Source organism: Fringilla coelebs (assembly GCF_963513975.1).
Source record: "Fringilla coelebs genome assembly, chromosome: Z".
In the NCBI taxonomy this organism is placed as follows: domain Eukaryota; kingdom Metazoa; phylum Chordata; class Aves; order Passeriformes; family Fringillidae; genus Fringilla; species Fringilla coelebs.
In genome coordinates this window covers 49,798,003-49,824,373 of record NC_140031.1, presented here as the reverse complement: position 1 = coordinate 49,824,373, position 26,371 = coordinate 49,798,003, and the positions used below count along the sequence as shown (strand labels likewise).

Sequence of the window (26,371 nt, the reverse complement as noted above, 5' to 3'; positions counted from 1 at the left end):
ATACTGCTTCCTGAATCTCCTAAATGACTAAATATTCATGCCATTGACTGGCATCTCTCTCTTTCTGTTCCTTCTATCAGAGTATGCTCAAGGACTTGTCTTTTGCTTTTGATACTAAGTGATCCTCACTAATTTTGGATAGTTCAATTATCCTGCTTGAGGCAGAAGCTCCATGACTGAATCTTCTTCCAGTGGTTCTAGAGACTGCAACTACTTAGGGACAGGGGAGAGAATCCTAGGACATCAGCCCCTCCCCACAGAGACCCACAGCATCCTGTAAAATACTTTGTGAATTCTATGGGTATTGAGACCATCAGTAAATTCACCACTGTGTATGAGATGTTCTAGACATTACAGTTATATATCTTGGTACTATTTTGATAAACCCTTCTCAAATTTTGTGGATTGTGGCTGTCTGTCTGTATACCTCATACACACTTTCAGTTGCTACCAGCCCCTGCCAGGCAGGAATGATGTACAGGACTGCAAGGCTAGAAGCATCCCTGATAAACTGAAGCCAATCTTTGAAATGGTCAGTTGATGCATGCAATTGTGCAGAACTCCAGGAAATGTTAGCCATGGGCCTGGTGGTTGTGATGTTCAACATCAGTAGATGTGTTCCTTGACTAAAGGTTTTGTGATTGTGCATGTTGAATCTTCACCATTGCAAGCACCTGGTCCAGGATGAAGCTTGCTGGGGCACAAGATGAGTCACTGCAGCTGCTTTCTTGCTTAGGGTCACTTCCTCAAGAGCGAGTAGAGCAGGAAATGAGGGGCTGCTCAACAGCAGCCAGGGATAGACTCATTAGAAGACAGTGATCTCCAGCGGTTTTTGGAGACTGGTGGTGTGGCTAAGCCAGTTCCCTCAGGTGACCTGTGACCAGGTTACTGCCCACACTCATCAGGATCTGATTAGCTCACCTGTAAGCTCTTTTTATAGCCAGGTGTTTCAGCTCATGTATACAAATATGTGCCTCGCCTGTCTGCAGCTCTGTTTGCATTTCATGATGTGAGAGCATTGATCAGCCCACCATGAGCCTGCCCATTATCCCAGTGATTCTGGTATAAAAAAGAATATGAAACCACTAAGTTTATGTAAAGCAGGAAACTGAACTCTTGGGAGTTCAACTTCTGATGCTAGAAAAACCAAATAAGTATTTCAAGTGGGTTTTTTTTGGTGGGTTTTTTTGTTTGGTTTTTTTTTGGGGGGGGGGGGGGGGGGTCCATCTGTGTAGGACCTGGGGCCTGGCTGGGTATCAAAATAAATGTAATTTCTACTACGCAAGTGGATCTATAGTTTCCCATGGAGAGACAAAGCTTGTGGACAGAGGTTCCATTTTAGTTGATCTGATGTAGCTGGGAGAGACAGACAAGTGTTTAGGCAGATGAGCTGTTTTCCAGGGTAATGCAGTAGGCCAAGTGATTTGGCAGATGCTGAGAGAGCAGATCCAGGCAGTAGAAAAGTTTAGCTTTTATAATCATGCATTTAGTGCATCCACAGATGCACTAAATTTGGACATGGTTTGCAGATGCACTCCAGAAGGCCACCAGCTGAGGGTTTTTTGTTTTCCCCCAGGGAAAACCTGGTCCAGGACCTCCCATGCATGCTGTGACCCTATTCTGTCATGAACCAAAGCCAAGTCATGATGGGCAGACTTGTTCCTTGCTCATGCCAACTCCAAAGCTTACTTGCCCTCTCCCTCCCAGGACCACTACTTCCTGTGACCTGTCTGACTGCTTCCCCAAGTCCAGGATTGCTTCAGACCTTGGTGCAGATAGTGAGCACCATGGGCTTTTAGTTTAACCACTTTGGGGTACACCAAGGCACCAAGGACATGACTCAGCCAAGAAATCTTTACTTTTGATGTGCAAAGGCCTCATCTTCCAGATGATGGAAGTCCAGACATGCAGAAAACCAAGCAGGGTTGATTGGGTTGGAGTATCTCTTTCTTCTCTTTCTTACTCCCCATGGCTGTTCTTGTCACTCTGATCCAAGGAGAAGTGTGGCCCCATAAATGCCCCTTTTTAAAATGCCACAAGAAGTCCCTCATTTCATGGTCTGGCTCACCAAATTCCTTATGCTGACTCCCTGTGGCATGCTGGCCTACAGTTTGATGGCACATAGTAGAGAGCAGAGCTCGTAATCTGTCACCTGCATACTCCACTGCATCACATCACATGCACCTGTGTAAGCAAATTAAATGAGTGATGAGCAAAGTAAATAGACAACACAATGCAAAAGGAGTGAAATTTTGTATTTTTCTGCTGAAGGAGGGATGCACTCCACCAAGGCAAGCAGCTGTGTTGGAAGAGATGTCACAGTGCGTTCCCTTGTGTGCTTAATCCTGTTGGAAACATGATTTAGCAAAGAAATAGAGCTAGTAATGGAAGAGATGAGAAATGTGAAAAAATAGATCTTGGTGATTTCTTCTGTATCTGCTTCTTATCTTTAGTATTTCCTGTGCACTGGGGGCAATGGAAATTCATTTAGGATGCCAAAGAATAGAGGAAAAACTTTTTTCAATTATTTCCCATCCAGAAATTCACAGCAGAGAATCTTGTGTCTCCACATATTACCTATATTGGAGACATAGGATGTTGATGTACACCAGCTAAAAGAAGTCATGGAGATGTCTTTTGGAAAGAGCTGTTTAAAGGAAAATCATAGGTACCCAACAAAAACTTGGCAGCCTTTGTGTCAGCAGATGAAAAGTTGTCGAAATTATGTGTTGAGTAGGATGAAAATGAGAACTGAGTGATGTGAACAGCAGTTTTCTGAGACTGATGGGTTGGTTGAAACAAGAGAAACAAAATTTGAAAGTGCATGAAAATCCATTGTAAAAAGAAAAAACCCACATGCTTGTGGCTCAGAACAAACAGGAGATCTGGTGCATGATGTAAGGACCTTGGGACTTGAAGGAGAACAAGGAGAGGAAGCGTCCCCAGTGCAGTGGAGCAACTCTTCTAAATCAGAAGCAGAAAACAGCAGCTCAGGCTGGACCCTTGCCAGACCTTCACAGGCAAGCTGACAGATGGAGGCTGGAAGACTTTTCCAGAGTGGCAGTAGCTGCAAGCAGATGCCGCAGTCACAGAGTGTTCAGGGCTAATTGTGTTCGTTTTGACAGGCTTGCTAACAGCTGTATTTCTGAACTTCCTGGGGGAGCAAAGGCCAGGGCAGGAGGTGGACCTGGTAGTTAATTCATAAAGCCATCCTTTAGGAAAGGAGCCTTGGAAGATTTATACCCCAGGGCTGGCTAACAGTTCTCTGGCCTGGTCTGGTGAATGTGGAAAAAAGAAGATCAAATCATTAATCTTGGTCTCTGTAGGGAGACAGCTTATAAAGTAAGATGAGGTGGAGAGAAAGCTGCTGGAGGAACTGCTGTTGTCAGGTTTCCATTTGACCAGAGGAAGGTGGGTGACTACCTGGGTGAACTGCCTGTGTGTTCATCATACCAGGCTGTGGTTTTCTAAAAAAATTCTTCTTTTTCTTAGCATACTACTCAGCTTTGTGAGAGTTACCTGGAAACCCTGTTGATTCCCTCAAGATGACTAGCACAGGGGCAGATCTGGTGGGGTATTCAGTTCCCTCCCTGCCTGGAAGGGCAGCCAGGAGGGACCACAGGCTTTTTATGCAAAGTGACATCTTTGGCCTTGAAACTGCTGCTGCCCCTGTAGGTACAGAAGAGAAAGCAAAACGTTCACAATAGCAATGCATGTCAGACAGTAAACACAAAACACCCACCTTTTGCTTCTCCATCCCTCAGCTGCTTTCACAGAGTGGCTTTTAAGAAACCATGGAGGAGACAAGGAGGCTTAAAGAACAGAACATGTTTTCAGTGATGACAACACTGACTAGTCCCAGGGTATACCATTTAGGTCATCTAATGTGAATCTAACAGTTCACCATAAATAAAATAATCTGTGGCTTAATGGAAATGAAAACTCCAGTTTTCATTTCCATCAAGTAGCTCTAATCATGGCACCCCCTTGAACATCTGGGGACTGAGACTCTACATTCATTAGTGTGGGCCAGGCTTTTCCACTCAGCCCTGCATGTATTGTGAGTGCACCCATCTGTTCAGGGGAGAAACTGCTGCTGCAAGTCTCCCACGGGCCAAGGGGAAGGGATTAAACACCAGCCCTGGCAAAAGCGGATCACTGCTTGTGTTCTTTTAAGACAATTTAATAAGTGACACTCTGAAATGGGTTACCAACCCTTATAGTTTTGTTCAATCCCTTTCCACCAGTGAAGAGAAACAGCAGAAAGGATCTCCCCAAGCACTGAGAACAGCCCCCTCCAGCCCCACCCTGCAGAATTCACTCTGAAACAGGTTTTGATTGTGAAATGCAGCTTCTCAGGTCGCTGGCCACAAACCTGCCTGAAACAACCCCCTCTCTCTGAAGGCAAGAGAGAAACTAAAAGAAGGAGACCCTCAGGCTTGAGGCACAGCATGGAGGCAAGAGAGCTCTACTTGGGTGACCCTGGCTTTAAAAAGACCAAGCACCTGCTGTCCCCGTGTTTCCCGGCACACTGCTGGGTCTTAGAGACAGTAACAATTTTGGGCACAGATAGTGTGGAATAAAATAACATTTTGGGTTATCCACCACGCTGTTGCTGCATTTTTTTTACCTGTAGGATACACTTTATTTGCAAAATTTTGTCCTCGCTCTGTTGTTAATATTTCCAACTATATTTTTCTGGAGATGTAAGAAGACTTCATAGATCTCAGAAATGTACTGCTTTTCTACCTTTTTTTTTTCCTTCTTTTTTTTTTTTTTTTTTTTTTTTTGGTAATAAAATATAAAAAAAAAATCCCAAAACTAAAGCAAAAACCCAAAATTGAGATTCTGAGATTCCACAGAAAGTATTGATAGATCAGCTTTTGTTTTAAGGAACCCTGGCAACATGCTTTCCTGTTTCTGTATGGGAAATACAGAGAAAAATGAAAACAGGACTTGCAAGTGTTAGAGATTTCTTGCCATTTTTCTGTATAAATGAGTATCTAATCAAATGTATTTCTCAAATTTTCCTGCTTCATATTTCCTTATTATTGTTTCTCTTGGAGCTTGCTGGTTATATTCAGTTTTTCTTGTAAAGCTGTACTGTGGCTGAACTAAGTGAACAGCTGTGTCAGACATAAACTCCACCAAGAGCCAGAACAAGTCTGTGGTTACCCTTCCAAATTTTTACAGAGGAAATGTATCATTGAAAAGCTAACTAGTAATTTTTTTTATTTCAGTGGATGTTCGTTTTTTGTTTTTTTTTTCTCAATGCAATTTGTTTTAGTTTATTAGCCAGCATCTGGCTTTTTTGTCTTGTTTGTACTATTTACTGAGGAAGCAATCAGTGTAGTTTCTGTGCTCTTTTTTGGAAAAAGCACAATTTCTGACCTCAGTAGCCCTTATTTCTTAGCCATTGATGTAGCCACTGCTGAAGGATCTACTGATGCCCACCTTTATGTATATATTTTTGGAAAACTTGGGTGAATGACTCATGGAGTTAGTGCATCACCAACTGTAATTGAGAGAAGCTCTGTATAGAACTGCTTATTAGAGCAGCAAGATGACAGACATTGATACAGGAGGATTTTAAATATCTGGTTTCGTCAGTGCATAGTTGCATTGAGGAGGCATAGGCTTGAAACACATTGTCCTAATTCCCCCTGGACTCAATGTTTTCCTTGGACATGGAGGAATATAAAATGAGCACATGCTTGGTCCTGTAAAGTTTGATTCAGCTGTCATGCCGACGACAGTCAAGTTACGTGGTAGGTAAAGCATCATCCTAGAAATGTGAGTAGAAAGTGCATTACTTACTAGCCTGAGTAGTGAGAGAGTGGTGAGGGAAACATATCTGAGTCTCCTTTCTCCCATCCCTTGTCCTGGGCTGTAGGTGTTTGCCTTCACCAGCATCTGCTGGCTGTCAAAAGTAGGTAGCAATCCCTGGTTTTGTCATGTCTGTGGAAGTTTGTCTTTGCTCAGGAGTGAGCAGGGCTCATTGATAGAGATTTAAACTTGATGTATCAGGGAAGGGGACAATGTCAGGCTTGCCCTTGACAAGCTGTGGGATGACATATCATGGTTAAAGGGACAGGGTGCAGGTGAGGGCTCTCAGCCAGTGGACCTGAGATGTGTTGGCCACACTGGAGGATATTTGATGTCTTACAGAGACAAGCCAGGGGCTCCTGAGGTAACAGAAGCCAAGAAACACCAGTGAAATATCTCAGTGAGATTAGAGAGTATTCCTCCAAGAGGGCAGCATGAGCTGGCAGCTCAGCTGAGGTGCCTTTGCACACTGTGGGGGCAACAAACAGGAGGAGGAGGAAGCCACTGTGCTGCTGTGAAGTTATAACCTCGTTGCCATTTACTGAAACTTGGCGGGGCAAATCCCATGACTGGACTGCACCTATGGATGGCTACAGGCTGTTCCAGAAAAGTAAGGTTGGAGGGATTGCCCTCTGTTTCAGGAGGTGGATTGAGTGTGAAGTTCTGTCTCTGAAGAACAGGCATGAGCAGGTTGAAAGCCTGTGGGTAGCAATCAGGCAGAGGCAGCGAAGAGAACCTTACGGCTGGTGTGTTCTACGGACTGCTCAGCCAAGGGAAGCCTGCTGACAGCGCCTTCATGCTCCAGCTGAAAGAGGCATTGTGCTTGCAGGCTCCTGTCTGGCCAGGGGCCTTCAGCTCTGGGCAAGTAACACAGCGAGCTGTGGGCAGTCCAGGAGACTCCAGTAGTGCACAGGATAACTTCTGAAGCCGGGTTATAGACAGCCCTACCAGAGGGGGTGGGATACTGCTCCTGTGGGTTGCCAACACAAGTTAATTTGAGCCGTCAAGATTAGAGACAGCCTGGGCTGCGATGATCATGCACTCAAGAGTTTGCAGTCCTGGGGGATATGGGTCTGGTAAAGAGTAAAGTCAGAATTTTAGAAAAGCAAAATTCTAGGCTGTCAAGGATGTAGTCAATAGGATCTTCTGGGAAACTGCTCTGAGGGACAAGAGAGTAAAAGAAGTCTGGTGGGTCTTTAAGGTTGCTTTCTGTAGAGCACAAGAACTATCCAAAGGAGGAAAAGTTCAGGCAAAGAAGGCAAAAGACTGGAATGGGTTAGCCAGGACTTGCTGTTCAAACTAAAGGGCAAGAAAGAAATCCACAGTCAGTGGAAGCAAGGACAGGTGTCCAGGGAAGTCTATAGAGTCACAGCCGAGTTGCGTAGGAATGGGGTGAAGAAGACAAAGGCAAAACTAGAGCTGAATTTCACAAAGGTTATAAAGAAAAAACAAAGAGCATCTATACACGTGTCTGCCAGAAAAGGAAGGTCAAAGAAAGCTTCTACCCCCTTGATGAGCAAGGCTGGCAAATTGGTAACTAGGATGAGGAGAAGGCTGAGGTGCTCAAAAATTTTTTGCCTCTCTCCCCATGCCTCTTGAGGGAATGGACTGTGAAATGTGGCTGGGGAAGCCAAGTCCCTTAGAAAGAATCAGGTTTTTGACCACCTGAGGAATCTGAGCTTACATAAGTCTATGGGATCTGATGAGATGTATCCCAGAGTCCTGAGGGAGTTGACTCTACAGTTGCCAGGCCACTCTCCATGATACACAAAAAGTTGTGTCACTCAGAAAATGACAAGGAAAGTTCAGCCTTCCTGTATTTGTAGGAAATACAGTCTTACACTAAGGGCTGCATCTACACCCTGAGCAAGTAATTGCTGGAAATTGCATGCTTGTGTTCCTGTGTCATCAGGCTTTCCCTAGAGTTTTGTGACTGCTCTCATCTGCCTTCCTGTGATTTTGACGAGTAGCCCTCTCTTGATAACTCCTGAATGACTGCTATAAATTAACTGTCCTGGGCATTTGCAGGAGGACTGTGGCATGCTGCAAAATGAAGCTGCATGTTTCATCTTTGAGAGGCTACACCACTGTGCATTCATCAAATTCTCCACAGACTGGAAAATAACCTGCTATTACTCCCACAAACAAGTGTGGAAAGTTGTCTGCTTTACTCCAAGGACCCCCCCTTCGCCTTGCTTTGCTCTCACAATTGCTCTGTGTCAGTCCTTGAGGTCTGCATTGTGAGACCTTCCTTTCAGCATCAATGGCACGTCACTGCTGTTACTGAAGTACAGTTTGGGGTAAAGGCCATGTAGTCAATGCCCCCATTCATGTGGAAGAAATTTAATGTTGGCGTTTTCTGTGCTTGGTACTGCCAAGTGCCACGCTCCCTGATCCTGATGAGCAAGGCATTTGAACCTACACATAAAGCTCTCTATCAGTGCTCACACTGATTTCAGTGGGGCCAATTACACATTTAAATTTTCAAAAGAAGCTAAAATTATTAGGTTGGGAGTGAGAGCTCTCTCTTTCTGGAGAGTTAATGAATATGTAAAATTAATCCTTTTAGAAAAAGCAACCAACCCCCATCCCCAGTTAAAAAGGGAGTTCATGATCTTTGCTCTCGTACCTGTGGGGAATCAGACAAAAGTGGGAGCAAGTGCACAACACACAGACAGCAGAGTCAAATTTTCACTGACATAATCATCCCAATTGGAAATTCTAAGAGGTTTTCTTTGAAACCACTACTTTTGTAGAAGAAACTTTAGTCTGCATACAATTAAGTTTTAAAACCTGGCAGCCATTTAAGCCTCATAGCTGGTAATTTTAGGTCTTCATGTGAATGTATTTTCCTATGTCAATGCTAATTTATTTCTGAAAAAAAGAAAAAAAGAAAAAAGATTACTATTATAAGAAGGATCTGTTTTTTGTGGAGTTTCTCTAAAAGTACAGGCAAAACCAGGGCTGAAATCTGAACTGAAATTGCCAGGCATGGATTCCAAATTGTAGGTTTCTTTGTCAGTAAAATGATCCAAGTTCAGGCTAGCCTAAAAGCATAGATTCTTCATCTGAATAGGATATTATCAATTACATCAATGAAAACCAAATGTGTAAGAGGCATTTGTCTTCTGATGGAGTCTCGGTAATTTCTCTCTGTCTTCCTCTGAAAAAACACGCGTCCCTTGGGCAGGCATATGCCAGCACATAAATGCTGTCTGTGCTAACTTGTGTGACCTAACTGGATTAATGCATGAAAGTGGATCCTACGGACTTCCTTGTAATATTGTGGCAGATTAAGTATTTGCTATGCACATTAAGTGCCTATTTTTAAATATTTTTGCCTGTGTTTATTTTTCTTTCAAATACTGCTGCAGTAACAAGTTACTTGTACTTTACTAGTGATTTTGTATCTGTCCCCAGTAGACTAAAACCAGACAGCAGATATAAAGAGAAATCATGATAAGAGGCAAAAAAAATTCCATTCCCTAAAAAGGGAAAGAGAATGCAGCTTTTCTGTATTTGCACAGCCCCTTACACTGCTTAGGGCTGCAGCTATCTCCTAGCTGTCATTTATCTTACATCATTTAAACAAAATGTGCAGTACAAATGTGTTGCTGGGCCCTGTGTCTGCAGGTGAGAAAGGGAGCAGATGCAGGGCGATGCTGTAACACGCAGCTCCCAAAGAATCAGGTGTTGTCAGAGTGATTGTCTGCTCCTGGCATCTTCCTGGGGGGTCTGTGGGAGAGGACTTCAGGAACCTCGTAAAGCAGATCTACACATGTGCTTTGCCTCGACAGGGTGGTGACCCTCCATGCAGATGATTTTTTTCCTTTGGAGAGAATACTTTTAAAAAGGCAACAAGGGAGCTTCTGGAAAGCAATCCCAGGGTGTCTTGGAAGAGTGGGAGGGTTCAGGCAGTATTTGGGAGGGAATTTTTGTGCTTCAAAGACAAGCAATGTATTTAACATCAGCGTGGCTGCTGACATTTCTGAGTTATCCAAGTATTTACATATGCATGGAAACTGATGAACTCTGTGGTCAAGTGAGATGAGATTAAAGAACAAGTATATTCCCTGGAAAGTGTGATGTGCTGCTGAGTAAAGGGCTAATTGGGCACAGGCCCTGACATCACTTTTTAATCATACTTGCAGCTTGGGTGATGAGAATTAGTATCAGAAATGGGATTTGTCTAATGCACATTGACAATAGGTTAGAATAATTTTCCTGATAATCTGTGGGATAACGTTTCAGACATGGGTGTCCTAGTTTGTCTTACTGTTTTGTTTTGTGGTGTTTTGGGTTTTTAAAATTTATTTTTTAAGTTTTCATTTTTTGTATCACTTGTTTCTGGCATTGCATTTCAGGTTTCTGTGACTGCTGTAGTCCATTTTACTCTTGGTTTTCATATCTTAGTAGAGTTTCCAGGACCATGCTTATGCTTCGCTGTAATTTACTTGCTGTTGCCTCATTTTTCTACACATTGTTCCTTTTCCACTTTTTTTGCCTCCTCATGCACTTTTCGCTTGTCATTGCACCCTTTTATTTTTATATGGAAGGCTGTTTTAGACCTTGCCCCAGGGAGTAATTTTAAAATAATCTTGGACTGCTGGTATGTTTAAATATTGCTTTACATTCTGCAATTTTTTGAATTGGCAGACATGTCAATTTTACTACTTAGAAATGTCTTTCTGGTTTTGTTATTTGAAACCAGAAGTGCTTTGGAAGTTTTTAGCTGCAATGTTTCATTTTATATGTTGTTTTTAAGCCAACATGAAAATAAAAAGTTTTGGTCTATAAAACAACTAAATATTCTGCAAAATATTTCTCTATGTGCAAATTGTCTTGTCAATCAAATGGTCTATCTAGAGTTATCAGTTCCAAAGGGTACTGCTTAATAATCTGCTTTACACCAATAAAATATCTTGTCTCAAAATTTCCAGTAATTTAAAAGTTGTTTTTAAAAGTGATGGGAAACACATGAAATCACATTTGTGTGAGTACAGCAGGATATCAAAAGGTTCAGTGACTTACCAGAGGAGTGGTAGTCTCACCTCCTAACCTCGTCCCTAAACTACCTATTCCTTCCTAAATAAGTACTTTCTCCAGGGATGCAGAAGGAAAGCCTCTGACGTTTATTATTCTGGTGTGTGTCTGTTCCCAGGACATTACATTTCTGTGGATACATCTTACGAGGGTGAGAAAGCAGTGCTGTCCAGCCCTGACCTGTACTCTGAGGAATGGAGCTGTGTCAGACTGATCTATCAGATAGCAACAACTTCAGACACCTCACCTAATCCTGCCAGGCTCAACCTGTACCTGAGGCAGGAAGGAGAAAGTTTTGATCGTCTGCTGTGGTCAGCCAAGGAGCCGTCAGACAGCTGGCTCATAGCTAGCTTGGATTTAACCAACAGCACAAAGAAGTATAAGGTAAGCCCAGTTTTAGAAGATGCCACAGGCTTTTTGGTGCATATGCTGGGCTGCACAAACTTCTTTTTTTAATATATGCAAACTTATTTTGAGCCCTATTCTTGGCTCTCCTGTCGAAGGCTGGCAGCGCAAGTCCCTCTGTCCCTAGCACCGATGAGCAGAGCTGGCATGAGGCAGTGCTCTGACCAGCCACTGCATGGAGCAGCTCACGGGGACACATGGCCAGCTGAGCCCTGCCACGAGGATGCTTCATCTCCTGGTATCCCTGCGGAGCTGCTGGTGCCGCATGGCAGATACAGGAACCCCATGTCCTGGGTCTGCAGCTGTGCTCTCTTATTCCTGCCCTCTGTGCTTTTCTGGAAGGAGTCACATGCTGACAGAAGAGTATTTATACCCAGAAGCCATCATGTTGCATCACACACAATAATGTCTTGCATAACCACAGCTGAGGAATATGGAATTCCATACTCTTAAATGAAGTGTGGGAATTTTTTGCCTTGTCTCATTGTCCTTCAGTGAGTCTTCTGTGGTTAAAGAAGGGCACTGGCTCCATCTTTAATGCATTCTGCCAAGCTCTTTCAGCAAAAGCACACCTGACTGTAAGGAAGGTGGTTCCCCTAGAAACATTTAATTTGTTCTCCTGTTTATCCTGTTTAAATATTCAAGGTACTAATGAAATTCTAAAATTGACAGTTTGGTTTATATTGTGCAGCTGGTCCTGGAAGGTGAAATGGGACAAGATAAATCCACCAGTATAGCAGTTTTTGAAATCAAAATAACTTCAGGATATTGTATTGGTAAGTACTCTGCATGGAAGACAATGCCTTGTTGGCAGTTATAAAACTGGACGGAAGGTCTGGCTTTAAAAAAAAAGACATTAGCTCTTTCCTAATTGAAAAGTACACTGCCATATTCAATACAGATAATTTTTAAGCTAAGAGTGCACAAACAAGTAAATGGGGCTTTTTCACCTATCCCTGTGATACATATACATATACATATACATATACATATACATATACATATACATATACATATACATATACATATACATATACATATACATATACATGTGTTATATACAACAATGTAATTCCAAATCTATTTATTGTTCAAGCAGGAACAACTGTTATGTTTTAAAGAGCTTTCCACTGCTTCAAATACTAGACATAACAGCTGCATGAGTATTTCTCTATTTCTGCTCTCTGCCTGCTCATGGCTTCCTTACAAGTGTCATCTAAAGGCTACAGACAAAACACTGTGCTGATATATATATATATATATATATATATATATGTATTTACACTTACTGCCATTTCCTCATGATAGTTGCTAAAAACTGCTAATGAAGTTCAAAAATTCCAGTGTCTAGGAGGCTGGGACATCTTCACATTGTTGGAGAGCTCTGGTGGAGTCCAACCAAGTTGCCACAATTTTTTGTCTCTGTGAAGGAGACAAAGCAGTTGCATTACTGTTATGAAATATTTACCCTGCTTTGCTTCTGGCCATCCCTGATTTACACGTGCAAGTTCTGCTTTGACTATTTACTACAAGAAAGTTGTATATTTAAATCTGCTTTATTTGGTTCTAAATTACAGCAGTCCTATCCTAGCAAATGGTGAAAAGACAAATTGGTCCAAAGAGGATGGAAATGAAAATTTCATCAAAAAACAATCAAAAAATTTGGATAGGTTTGCTTCTGTTTATTATGAGCTCTTAAATGCTGCGTCCAGTTTTATAAATACAGGCCTTATCTGCTCTGGCATATGTGAAGTGAGGCCAGTGCTTAGCAATTTGCTGTTCCTATTTCTGTAATGAAAATGTGTGCACTCAGCTGGTGGTGCCTGCAATTGCAGAATGTGACTTTGAAGAAAATCATCTTTGTGGCTATGTGAACCGCTGGAATCCTAACGTCAACTGGTTCGTTGGTGGAGGGAACATTCGGAATTCTCAGTCTATCCTGCCCAAAGACCACACACTTAACAGTGCACTGGGTAAGTAACAAAAGTAGAGCAGAAATACAGTGGGAAAATCTGAGTCTGTGATTCATGTATGACTCTTATACTGTGAGTTATTATTATGTGAGTTCTTTCCATTGTGGGGTTGGGGTGGGGATGGTAAGAGTGATTTATGGGAAAAAAAAGGGATTAGAAAGAGGTTGGGGGATTTTGCAGAAGTTCAGACAAAATTGCCTGTAAGCTTTATAAAAAGGTTGTTACACTCTTTGCTAGGGTTTAAAAGTACTTAGAGATAAGAGTAAAATTTTGGATGTGAGAGCTGGAACATTAAACTTTCTGTGAATTCTGAATGTATGGACCACAGTAAGTTTTAGATTCTTGTGCTGCTGCTCTGTACATCTGGCAGGGTTTTCTTTCCAATGGCTATTGAGAAAATTGAGTAGGAAAACTAAGGTATTAAAACATGCTTGGAGAATCTTGAGTGAAACTGTACAGTTTAGAAGTCTTGTTTCTTTCAATCAAATGTGGTGCTGTTAGTACAGCCCCTCAGAGACATAATGCTGGGAAGAATTATTGGAATTTTTGCACTTGCCTGGTATGAAATGCTTGTCCTGGACACCTTGCTCGGGGAAGAGATTTTTACACAGCTGTGAAGAAGGTTGTGGGATAACTTCACCTTTGCCCAAAGTACCACAGCAGGTGATGGTCAGGACATTGGGCTGGTGCTGCTGCTGGTGCTGCACCCTGTGTGTGTTGGGCTGCATGATGCTTGTGGCAGTGCAAGGAGTCACATCCCATGAAAAGCAGGGTTGATCCTCTTTCCTTAACTCATGCCGCTGTGCCTTTTTATTTACTTCACAATTGTGTGAGTTGAGTACAGAGTGTCTCTCCATCCCTGCATCACCCCTGGCACTAAAATGCCAGTAAAATGTTGATGGAAGTTAACACTCACCACAACTTCAAGCAGACAGTGGATCAGCCTATTAAATAAGTACTTTGAGAGGAAATGCTCCCAGCTGGGAGGGATGTGTTTTCTTGTAGCCACAGCATTTCTATTTCACACCAAGCCCTCCCTGCTGAGCATTTCCTGAGAAGACTTCAAGAAGCCTAAAGTCATGGAAGAGCCTTCTTTTTGCAAGAACTGGGCTGTGAAGTTGCATCATCCAGGGAGATTATAGCTAAACTAGGCAATGTGCTAAAACTGCTGAAGAAAAGTGAAGCTGAGAACTTTGCAGGCAAGTATTGCTGAAGTCACCAGTCCCTGGCAGTGGGCAATCTGGAGGAGACCCAAGGCCAAGCAGTCTTTTCTCCTCCTTCCACCAGAGTGAAGCAAGAAGTGATATCTGAAGGTGTGAGACTGGTGTGTGCTAATGCTGTAGTGGTGCCCACTCAAACCGAACAGCGCAGTTTGCAGTGCTCATGCTAAAGTACCCCTCCAGTCTGAGGCTTCTGTCTTCTCCAAGCTTTCTACTTGTGAAGAGCCATTTTTTGTTCATCAAATGCTCTTTGATGCTGTGAAGAAAAACTACAATGCACAGCATGTTTGTGAACATGGATGTGTCCTGTTTAAATTGAGATAGCACTCAAGAAGAAGAAAAACTACAAGGCACAGCATGTTTGTGAACATGTGAAATTGAGATAGCACTCCCAAAATCAAAATATTAGAAGCTGTACCCTTAGAAAATCCTGCAGATCATATTGGCTCATATTCATGATGGGAAGATACTCTCCTCAATTGTAATGCATTTTTCTGTTCATTAACATCTCCCAAAAATCTTCTTTAAGGATTTTACATAAAAACTCAAGTCCATGCAGTAAAAATAAGACATTTTTTTATAAACCAATTCCTAGATACGCTGAGCAGATATGTAAGGAGTAAAAGCTATTTGACAATAATTTGATATATTAAATGAACTGCTTTGTAAAAGATGAGAAAACACATGGCTTATAAAGTTGTTCATTTACTTTGATTGCTTCACTAAAAGTTGCACTTAAGAGAGACTAAATACTACACCAAGCTGTTGGGATGCAGGGAGTTAACACGATTATTACACATTTTTCCATTTATGAATGGCTCCCAAAGTTTAGAGTTTATTATGTTTCAAATTTAGATAAATATATTATTTCTAATAATAATAAAGACTTAAGAAAAGAAAGAGCTGGGACTGACTATTTATCAAGTGGTATCTTAGCCAAATAATTTTGGGTTGTACATAGGAGGAAAAGAAAGGAAAAAAAACCTTTTAGAATTACTGAAGTTTTCTAGGAAGCAATTGTTGCTCATAGATATGTGTGTCTTGTTCATTCTGTTGATACTTCCTGTACATGGTGTTCTTTAAAGAGCGTCCTTATACCAAATGCTTTTCTGCTTCTAGGTCACTACATGTATGTGGACTCTGTGTATGTCAAACATTTTCAGGAAGTAGCCCAGCTAATCTCACCAAAGACCACAGCCCCGATATCTGGCTGCTTATCTTTTTATTATCAACTTAAGCAGGAAAGCAGCATTGTTTTTACTGTTTATCTGAGAGACATGAGTGGCTTTTATGAAGAGATCTGGAAAACAGACAGTGCACTGAATGCAGACTGGGCACTGGCGGAAGTCGACTTCAATGCGCCGTATCCCATGGAGGTAAAGCAATCCTTCCTGCACAGTCCAGCTGCGACTTCCAGGTTGCCTCAGACAAGAGTGCCAACTCAGGCCAAGCCAGGAACATAGCAGGGGCCATGCAGTATCTGAAAGATAGCTGCAAAGATGTTGGTGATCTGTGATATCCTTTACCCTTTGCATAAAGGTCAAGGAGGGATCACTTTCCACACTCATGCTTGATTTTGAAGCCAGGTGGTCTAGTGCTTGATCTGAGTATCTTGAGAAGTTGTAGAGTCTCACTGATGGGAAGTTTTTTAGTTGCTGAATAATACCAAGGTTCTCTCAGTTCCCTGTTTCTGTGACTCTGTGATCCATTTTTGAGGATGCTGCGTATTGTAAAATAATGTGTAAGAAAAATACTGCAGAAGAAAATTTAAAAAAAATATTTGAGGTCTATTCTCCACCTTACTTATATCCTGCAGTTCATGAGAGAAAGTCCAAACTTGGGTCCTAAGATTACAGTAGTCCTTAAATGTGAAAGACAGCTCCTGATGGTTATTATAATGACTGTCTAGAGTATTGGAAAAAAAATTAATATTTTATTCCCTAGTGTTTTCTAAAAATACCCCAAACTTAGAAGACTGAAATAAACAGTGTATGTATATTATATGCATACATACATACTTACATGTGTATTTTACACACATATATGTAATTTTTATATATATATACAAACATATACTCTCACTATACATATATACTTCTAATACATGGATTACAGATAAATTCTACTTGCTTCAATTCCACCTAAGTTATTTGCTAATTCACCATAAACCTGTCAATTTCCAGAAATTACAAGGGGTAAAGCTAATTTTCATGAGATGTTACGTAGGCCTTTTACACTCTATAAAGTCAGTGATAAGCCATTTAAATAATCAGACTTCACAGGAAAGGAAGGCAGCTCTCAGAAGGCTTCATTATACAGGATGGTAAGTGAATTACTGATTCACTTAATAGAAACTGAATTCACGTTTAAAAAGGGGAAAATCAGTCCTAGCACTATCGATTAATTAATGATCACTTAATGAATGATCACTTAGAGCTTGGCAATACTGCTGTTGAGTTTGTGAAAATATCCTCTCATTTCCTGGTGGCATTTAAAAATCTATCCAGAATGTTGGAAACTATCCATACAGGAATAAATAGCAAAACACAGGATGTTGTACCACTGGGTAAATGCACAGGGAAACCTTGTGTTCAGCAGGGTATGCAACTTCAGCTCTCTCAGTTAAAAATAAAAGATTTAGGAAGATTGAAAAAAGATTTTAAAAAATTGTCCAAGAGGGAGTTGCAGATAATGAAAAGTATGGAGAAGTTACATCAATGAAATAACAGTTTTCAGCCCTTATAAAAAAAGATGGAAGTAGAGTATGTTAGAGATTCTTAAGAGTCATGAAGGACACAGAAAAGATTAACTGTTCCCTGTTTTTCAAAATTTACATTGCTGTTCCAAATTCTTAGTTACCATGTAACAGTTTTAAAATAAAGTGAACAGAGGGTCTTTTCATATATGATTCAACTGCAGAACTCACTTCCACAATGTACCATAGATACCATTATTGAGATCAGTTAAAAAACTGAAAAATTAGTGAGAAAGGAAGAATCCATCAGGAATATAATGTAAGGGAAGAAGAACTGAAAGCCTGTAATTGTCTTCAGTTTTTTCTGTAGGTGCTCTCTGCTGGAAAAAGGACACTGGGCTAGACAGGCCTTTAATCTGCTCAAGGAATTTCTATGTAATTTAACGCAGTAATTATTTCAGAGATCATTTTATAGAAATAGTATTAAACCTTAACACATAAATTCTTCAGTCACTTCGAGAGAGTCTTCCTCTTAGTTTCATCTAGGTAAAGAAGATTGCTCAGGATTCTTTCACTAGCTCTCCTAGTTTGCAAAACATCACAGGCATTGCTTTCACTGAAAAGAATCTCATTCCAAAAGCATTTGTCCTTATTTCCTTGCTTTGTCCCTGGGGGTGGCTCTCAAAGTATTCCTGTATCTCAGACCTTTGATACTTAAGAGAAATTTTAAGACACTTCCTCAAGAGTTTATAAATGGTCCTCCACTTACTTGAGGAAATTATTTCCCCTGGGAATGACTAAATACAATACATTGTTTGATCTTTGTGGTAAACAAAACACAGCAATAGCTTTTCTAGTTCTTAAATAAATTCTGTACAGGAAATCTTCCCTGACAGCTGATGCCAAGTCGCGGGTTTCAATGTCTTAGGATATTAACAGAAAACCGTAAAATTTAATATATTAATGGCACAGTAATGAACGTAGGGGGTTTTTAGTTCTTGATCCAGACAAATTCTAGATAAAACTGGAGGTCTAGTCAGTACAGACTGATGATTGTGGATAGTGGTTTTGTATAATACAGTGGCAGAAGCCTTACTGCATCTTTAAAAGTGGTTCTTCATAAAGCAGAAGACTTATATTCCTTTTGGTGTTTCCTTGGCCTTGAGGGAGCAACGATCTAGTTCTAAGGTCAGGCTCTGATTTATATCCCTAATAAGTGATATACTTTAGTTAATCCCAACACTTTCAGCATTATATGAGATGTGCTGGAATCTGTCTAGGACATTCAGTCAGAATTCTGTATTTCAAAGATGTGTACCAAAATTATTGCTGAGTATATGGCAGATGAATAACAACTTACTGTAATTTCTAGGTAATATTTGAAGTGGCTTTCAATAGCGCCAAGGGAGGTTATGTCGCCCTTGATGACATTTCTTTCTCTCCGGTTTACTGCAGCAATCAGACAGGTATGATGAGCTTTTGCTGCTATTTATCTCCCTTGTTTTCTCCCTCTGCCTTGCCCCTCAGAACTGTCTGTCAGTATTTGCGATTTTGGTGCTATCTACTCATCTGACCAATGCCACTGGGGTCCTCTTCCTTCAGAAGGTATAACAGCAGATAACACCTGTGCCATTCATTTTTTCAGAAACCATTCTTAATGCTTCCTTTCTAAAGACCTTGCCTCAAGGTTCTGCCGCTGGAGTGCTGGACTGAATGCTGTATTTGCATCACTACAGGCTTTGAGAAATTACCACTTGCAGGCTTGTCACAGAAAGAGAGGGCGGATTTTCCCAGGTGTGATGGTATGAGGAAGAAAATGCCCTGGACTTTTCATTAATGCCAGTGTAGGCGTTCTTCATGCCACATGCCCTGAGGTGTTCTTCAGAGCCAAAACATGAGCTTTGCCTCCCTTTCTTCACACCTCCAGGAGGTATTACTCATCCCAGGCAGGGAGTGTCTGTCAAGTCTTTGTTAGGTTGTCACAGCAACAGGCACCACCTGAATCCCTGTGACCTTTGATGCAGAGGCACTTGGGACAAAGGACAAGAAGCAGCTGGTTGCTGGGGTTTAACTCTGGCACTAAACACTAGTCAAAAGTAGATTAGTGGTTTCCCAATGATGCCATCTATTCCTTTGGTCAGAAGTTTGAATTTTTTGGCAAATTCTTTAAAGTGATCGATGAAAAAGGGGCTGGTTTTTCCCCCTTTTTATCTCAGAGTATCTGCTAGTTCTGCCTCCAGTGCTGTAGTATCACTGCTGAAGGAGGCAGATTCCAGATACATTAATCATTAATAATCCACATCTCCTAACTGAGTAAATCCATTGTTTCATTATCTCCTCAATAACTTTTTGGTATTTGCTTTATTTTGCAACAAATATCCTAAGTTATGCTTGCAATTTTCACGGGGTTGGAGCTGCTTATCTGTTCTTCCCATTTTAATTTTCAGACAACTTTTATCTGTTGAGAAATGTGGTAAATTTTATAGCATTTTCTGCCCCAATGGTTGAAGTTCAGATCTAATCTGAATGGATCAGAATCTGTTCTGAATATGATAGGTTCATCTAGAACTGTGCCTCCTAACTTCGATTTTGAAGGTGGTTGCTTAGGGTTTTTTGTTTGAGAAATGAAAGTAAATTATTTGCTTTATACTTTGTTACATACACCATATACAACATATACTGTTTGATCCTTCAGACTTATCAATTATTGTCATCTTCAATTCTTCTGAGCAGAGATGTTAAAAAACAAGAGCTCTCCATTCTCCTTGTGTTTAGCCATACCAGTACATATAACAGCACTAAGTTTTTTTATTTTTTTTCCTCGAAGTTTTGTTCAGGAAAAGTCTTGATGTTAGCCAAATGGAGGAAAAGGTACCAGAGTAACTTGCTCGGCAAAGGCTGAGTCAGAATATGTGTTTAATGCCACATGGTAGTGCTCCACCTGCCTTTTCTTTAACTAGGAAAGCAGAGGTGGGAGGCCATGGCTGCAGGAAGAGTTCAGCCACATGGGAGGGCTTAGATTTGGCCAATCTGAGACTGAAAAGACCTCAGGCACAGTTTTTGTTCTACTAAAGCTGATTGCCCATGCACATGCCACTGGTGAAAAAGCTCTCTTCATCTCCATGACGAAAGGTCATATGTGCTGCTGTTGAGTGATGTACACAATGTCCTGTGTCTGGGCTCCTGACAAAGCCAAAATTTGCAGGATAGCTTTGGGTTGTGCCTCTCCTTCCCCAAGCACCTTCTATAAGAGACTGGTGAGGCCTTTGAAGAAATAGAAATGTTTTACTTACTAGCATAGCCCATATAGCAGTCACTTTTTTCAGACTGAATGAAGCAGGTTCTGACCCATGAATTCCATACTGCAGGTTTAGAGAGAACCATATGCAGGGCTGGGTAGTCTTAGCTTGGCTTTTAATCAACTTTACTATAAACGGTTCAGCTTTCTTCACTGCAGTGTTAGCACTGTGTGAGGCAAGCTCCAGAACAAAGTTGCCATGAGGTGGTACAGGAACTAAAAACTATTTTGCTTACCTACTTGCAGCATGCACGTGCACACATGTTACATGTAACTATAAGAAGGATTTTTAATAAGTGCCCTTCAAAAAAAAAAAACTAAATGTTGATGTTCAGTGCACACACAGGCACACGGCCACAACTCATTTAGTCCTAATAATCTTTTGAATGAAGGAGCAGATGAAAACAAATGGTCTGAATGTCTTTGTGAATTATCCATCCTGGAGGAAGAATTTGGTCCTAGTATCTGGATCTCATTTGTGTTTTAGGGGGGCTACGAAGCAGGCTTTCTCCTGGCTCCAGCAAAAAATATATGAATATAGGACCAACTTGCAATAGAAATTTGATAGTTTGGTTTCATCATGGCACTGCACTATATATGTGTAACATCTTAGCACATGCTTATCTTCGGTAAAGAAAAGCAAGATGAACCAAAGTGGGCTTTGGCATCCTTCTGCATCAAACCTGTGTATATCACACTGTACTCATCCTAACAGAACATATGCATCTTTGTTTTAGGAGCTCCTTTCAATCCTGCCACTGCAGGCTGCAATTTCGAGGAAGATCTGTGTAATTTTTACCAAGATGACAAAGATGGCCCAGGATGGAGCAGAGTGAAAGTGAAGCGCAATGTGTATAGAGCAGGAGATCACACTACTGGATTTGGTGAATCAAAACTGCTTTCTCCTTGAAGAGCCAAACTATATATAAATGTTGTATAAAAGGTTAAGGTTAACCTATTGTATCATTGCTCTCTCTGTTAAGTAATATCACTGGCACAAGGGTTAGCTTGCCTCAGTGCAATTCTCTGCCATTAAAAATCAGTGCTCACAGCTCAGTCCTGTCTGGAACTTATGTGTAGAGTAGGAAGGTCACCTATTGAGTAGTCAGACAGGGCCATAAATCAGAGTATCTTCACTGTACTGCTCTGTAGTTGCTGGAGGGATGAATCCAAAGAAATGTGGAAGTAAATGTAATAATAGGTTAATGCATTGTTTTTAGAGAGAAAAAGTGGTCATTTAGCTCTTCTAGGGTTAGGATAGTTGGCTTTTTTAAAAGGAAAACATAAATATTGTGTAGTACAATTACATGGTGGAAAGACTGTCAATAAGTTCTGAAATTCAGACATTTCTTCGTGTATTCATGGTTATTAATCATATGCACTAAGGTCTCAGTTCTTTATACTTGATGCAGGGAATAATAGGCCTTGTGCCCCACCCTCCTTTTTTTTTTTGTCTCACAGTGGTAACCCTGAAAAGGCTAGTTTTCAAGTGAGGCCAGCAAGCCAGGGAATTTTTCAGGATAAATTTGATAAGTGCTAATTTCTGGTAACTTAGACATGTGCCAATTTAGCTAGAAGCAGACAGGATGCTTTTGGAAAAAAATGGTTATTTTCTGTCAGAGTGTGATAATCTATTTCTTGACAGTTGGAACTGTTTTTATAACCCTAGTCTGATGCAATAACAGAAGCTGTTTTAGTAGCAAATCAGCTGTGCTAATACCATTTAAAATATAATAATTTTGCTGTCTTGCAGGCTACTATTTGTTGGCAAACACAAAGTTTACATCACAGCCTGGCTACATTGGACGTCTGTATGGCCCGACCCTGCCAGGAAACTTGCAGTTTTGTCTGCGTTTTTATTATGCCTTATATGGGTTTTTCAAGATGAGTGGCACTCTTGCAGTTTATATCTTTGAGGAGAATCATGTTGTTCAAGAGAAAATCTGGTCTGTCTTGGACTCTCCAAAGGGAGTTTGGACTCAAGCTGAAATCTCCTTCAAAAAGCCTATGCCTTGCAAGGTAAGACTCTTCAAATTCTCCGCATTCTGATAGGAGATTTTCCTTGCCTTCTCAGACTTTTTTGTTATAGGATTAATCCTAAGTGAGCTATACCTGCAAAGTGCATTAGCTGGAGATTTCACCAGAGGAGCTCTAACAAAAGCCATTTGAGTCTTGTTTCTCAGCATGCTCCACATCCTCTCATTTTTGTTTGCTTGTCTCCTATGTGAGTCATATCATCATTGCACTCAATTGCAGATTTTAATTAGTCTAAAAAGTACTGGTAAGTTCTGATCAAAATGGGGAGCTTATCTTCCTTCCCTAAAATCAACTGCTGGGTTACAATATGAAACTAGAAGTCAGTGTAAATGAGAGCAATGGACTTGAAGAATTAGCAGTGTCTTGTTGAAGAGGTCATTACGTTATCTCAGCAAATTAATAACACATTGGTACCTGACATCACCTCCTCAGTAAGTCCTTAAGCCATTGTAATGCATCTCTGTTCTTTTTTCAAAGACTGACTTTTACACAGATTTCTGTAAGTGCTACTTCTGTATTTATCCTGATTTCTGTAACAGATTTTCACTATCAATGAGTCATCTATGGAGAACCAGATGGATCACTGCATGTTGACCAGAGTGTGAAAATATGTTGAACATTTGAATGGAAGCTTGTCTTGCAACTCTAAGTATTTCTAAATTAAAGACAAACATCTTAAATATTTTCTCCACTACAAATTAGTTTTTGAAATAACAGTAGTTACTGACCATAAAAGGTCTCCAAAAACCAGATGCCTAACTGTGTTGAGAGCCAAATTTATGTTTAAAATTTCGGTCCCAGTTGTTGAGTAGTGTTTTCTATCAGATACCTGATATCTTAAAGTTTCAATGGGTTTTTTACGTACTATATCCATAAAACATAACAGAATTTGTAATTCCCTTTTGAGTGTTAGAGAATAGAAAAAGAATTGTATTAGTGCTCAGCAAGTGCATACTAGAAAAGTTTCTCATAGTATCATCCCAAGATACTTGCAGAGAAGTTAAAATAGCAAGCTTATAATTTACTTTCATCATCTCCTGTTGAGGTATTTCTTTATTACTTCTGGAAGGGTTTAGTAGCATAATCAACTTCATGAGTAGTGATGACATCTGAGCATGACTGTTAGGACTGGTTGACAGCCTTGGAGGTGGCAGATTTTTAGCATCAGACATTTACATGGAAAATCTTTTCTAGCATGAATTTGTGAAGAACAATTTTTGTTTTCCTAGAAGTCAGGATATGTAAAAAAATTGTGAAGAAGCTTGCCTCACTGCTTCTGAGTCTGAAGATGTGTAGGAGGGGGAGAAAAACTATGCAAACCATAAATCAGGCACCCCTTAGCTAAATAACTATGTATTTGACAGGGAGTTCAGTTAACAAGGTTTTCCTTAGATAAGCACAAGAAAATGGGTGAAGTTCTGAAACATATTAAAATGGAAAAGTACATCAAGGTGTGTTTACAGATGGGAAGGTAGCATTAAAATGACAAATATTGCCAAAGTTAAGGCATGTCTGCTTAAGGCAGAGGGTGAAAACCTGGTGTAGTTACAGGCTGTCTGCTGGTAATATTTAGAAGTAGGCTTAAATGAAGTTGCACAGTGAACTTGATTCTGGCTTTTCCTTGCAATCTCATGACCAGCTCTTCTACTTTAATACTTTTAAAAGTCTTTCCATGCTTTATTTTGTTTGTTTTTTCTTTTCCAAGGCAACAGAAGGAAAAAAAGTATTACTGTGTGGCACTGTCTAAACACTCACTTTGGTTATCTGTGAAGATGTGTCTGCCTAGTAGTGAAATAGCTGGCAAAAACCACTCATTTCAGTGTCAGGCAGCTGTGGAGGTGTTTTGGCTGGTAGAAAGGAGTGGTAGTAAGCAGCAAGTAAGGGATTACACTTCTGGCTCTGGAGGGAGACAGTGCTGAGAGACATGACAGAAGCTTGACCTCTCTTGTCCTGTCTCCTGCCACCTGTCCTTGTGTCCCGTGCATCATCACTGAGGCATCTTTATTTTATCTAACCAGTCCCATAGGCAGTGAACCACCCCTCTGCCCCCCACCCCAGCCCTCATCTTACTCTCAGCTCTGGACAATCCATTTTTTTTTTTCCATGGAGTATTATTCATGTTCCATTCTGTTTGCTCTGCTTGTCCCATTTCTTACAAATTTTAACTTCTCAAAAACTAATGACTTGACAGAAAAGATAGCACTGGCATAAAAATCAGACTCCTGACACTCTTTTGCTTCTACTCCAAAGCCTTGGAGTGCTCAAGCTTTTCACAGAATTTTTTCATTTAATAGGGGCAAAATAAGCCCTTTTTCCTAGACTTGTTCTCGGAAATGATGGAACTGTTTTGGATTAAATCTTCCAAAACAAGGCTGTAGCAAGGACCTAGCATGGAAAATCTGAGCTGAGATCATTGTGTCTTGGCAATGTTTAGAAAAGTGAAAAACAGTCTTTCAGCTGAGAGAGGTGGTCTCAAAATAAGATAGGGCTGCCACCTTTCCTCTAATACACACATAGTGACTGATGTGCCTATTTTATTTTTTTCTGAGATGTATCATAGGTGGACTTGGATGGTAAGAAGTTGTAGGCATGCACAGTAGTTTGGCTGAGCATCTTCTTGGTTACCAGGAGCCACTTTTGGATTGGGTCAGCCCATGTGGAAACAGTAAACAATCTCCTGGCACTTCCTTAACAGCTGGCCAAGTCAACGACAATGTGTCCTGAAGTTCAAAATTATTTTTTCAGCCAGAAAACAATTGCTATAAAATAACCAATTACTCACATCCTTAATCTTTTTTCTACTATGAATACTACTCCCAAAGCTTTGAAAAATATATAAAATTAATCTAATACATTTTTGTTTTGACAGCATATTTGTTTGCATCAGGACAATAAAAAGATGCGGATTTTCAGTTCTTGGTTTCTGTAATGGTTTTTGCCAGTTCTTTTTGAATTAGCTAACTGCAGTCTGGCACAAGTTGATGGCTTGTGTTCTGTGAGCAGGAAATATGAAGCTGGCCAGCTGGCTTTAATATGACATTTCAAAAATAAAATGTTTTAAAGGCTAGGCAGGTATGATTCAGCTAAGCAAGTCATAAATGTCTATACCTACATACATATATGTGTGGTTTTATGCATATATATTTATATATTTGTGTGTGTGTGTGCACATACTGTAAATACACATGCTGATAATGCTAGAGAATTTAAAATCCTGATTTTCTAATTTGTAGTTGCAGCACTGTCTCTCCTAGTTGGTGTAAGTACCTATGATTGTATGCACATGCAGTGTATATTGATTTATACTGTACCCAGGGAATCCGTGTGAGAAGAAAGAAATGCAGAAAAAATCCTAATATTTTTTGACATTAAATCCACTTAAATCCTTCATGGTTTATTGTATAAGCCTCTGGAAGGGCAGCATGAAAACCTAAATCTGAATTATATAGATAATTTTCAGTTGATTGAATGTACTGAAATTTATCTTCCATGCCAGTTCATGTCAGGAAAATGTAGGAGCTAACTGGAAGAAAATTTCACATATCATTTGCATCCTTGAGAAGCTCACATGAACTGTGAAGCAAGAATCTACATTTTAATATTGTGTGTATGTGTGTGTGTGTGTGTGTGTGCGCGTGTGCGTGTGCGTGTGTGCATGTGTGTGTGGGTAAACACCAGCATGGAAAAATATTTCTCTTATGCAACTTCACAATGAAGTCCAAATACCTAGATTAAAATGAAGGTTTGAGTTCAGTTGAGTCTGCTTTTATTAATTCTGCTCATTTTTGCTAGATTTGGCTTACCATTCTGAAACTCAGGTTTTGAAAGCAAACATCCTGTGTTTTTTATCCATCATGCAAGCTTTTGCAATATT

General features: G+C 40.5%; 1 protein-coding gene across 2 annotated transcripts in view; it reads left to right on the top strand.

Annotated features, from left to right (window-relative positions):
* Positions 1 to 26,371, top strand: part of MAMDC2 (MAM domain containing 2) — a 54,967-nt gene that overhangs the window by 17,142 nt on the left and 11,454 nt on the right. For both annotated transcript variants that reach the window (XM_084225616.1, XM_084225617.1), the window contains exons 3-9: positions 10,988 to 11,253; positions 11,966 to 12,050; positions 13,110 to 13,247; positions 15,587 to 15,843; positions 18,535 to 18,628; positions 21,198 to 21,344; positions 22,214 to 22,479. In XM_084225616.1, the coding sequence (XP_084081742.1) occupies positions 10,988 to 11,253; positions 11,966 to 12,050; positions 13,110 to 13,247; positions 15,587 to 15,843; positions 18,535 to 18,628; positions 21,198 to 21,344; positions 22,214 to 22,479 (1,253 nt within the window). The remainder of the gene's footprint in view (positions 1 to 10,987; positions 11,254 to 11,965; positions 12,051 to 13,109; positions 13,248 to 15,586; positions 15,844 to 18,534; positions 18,629 to 21,197; positions 21,345 to 22,213; positions 22,480 to 26,371) is intronic.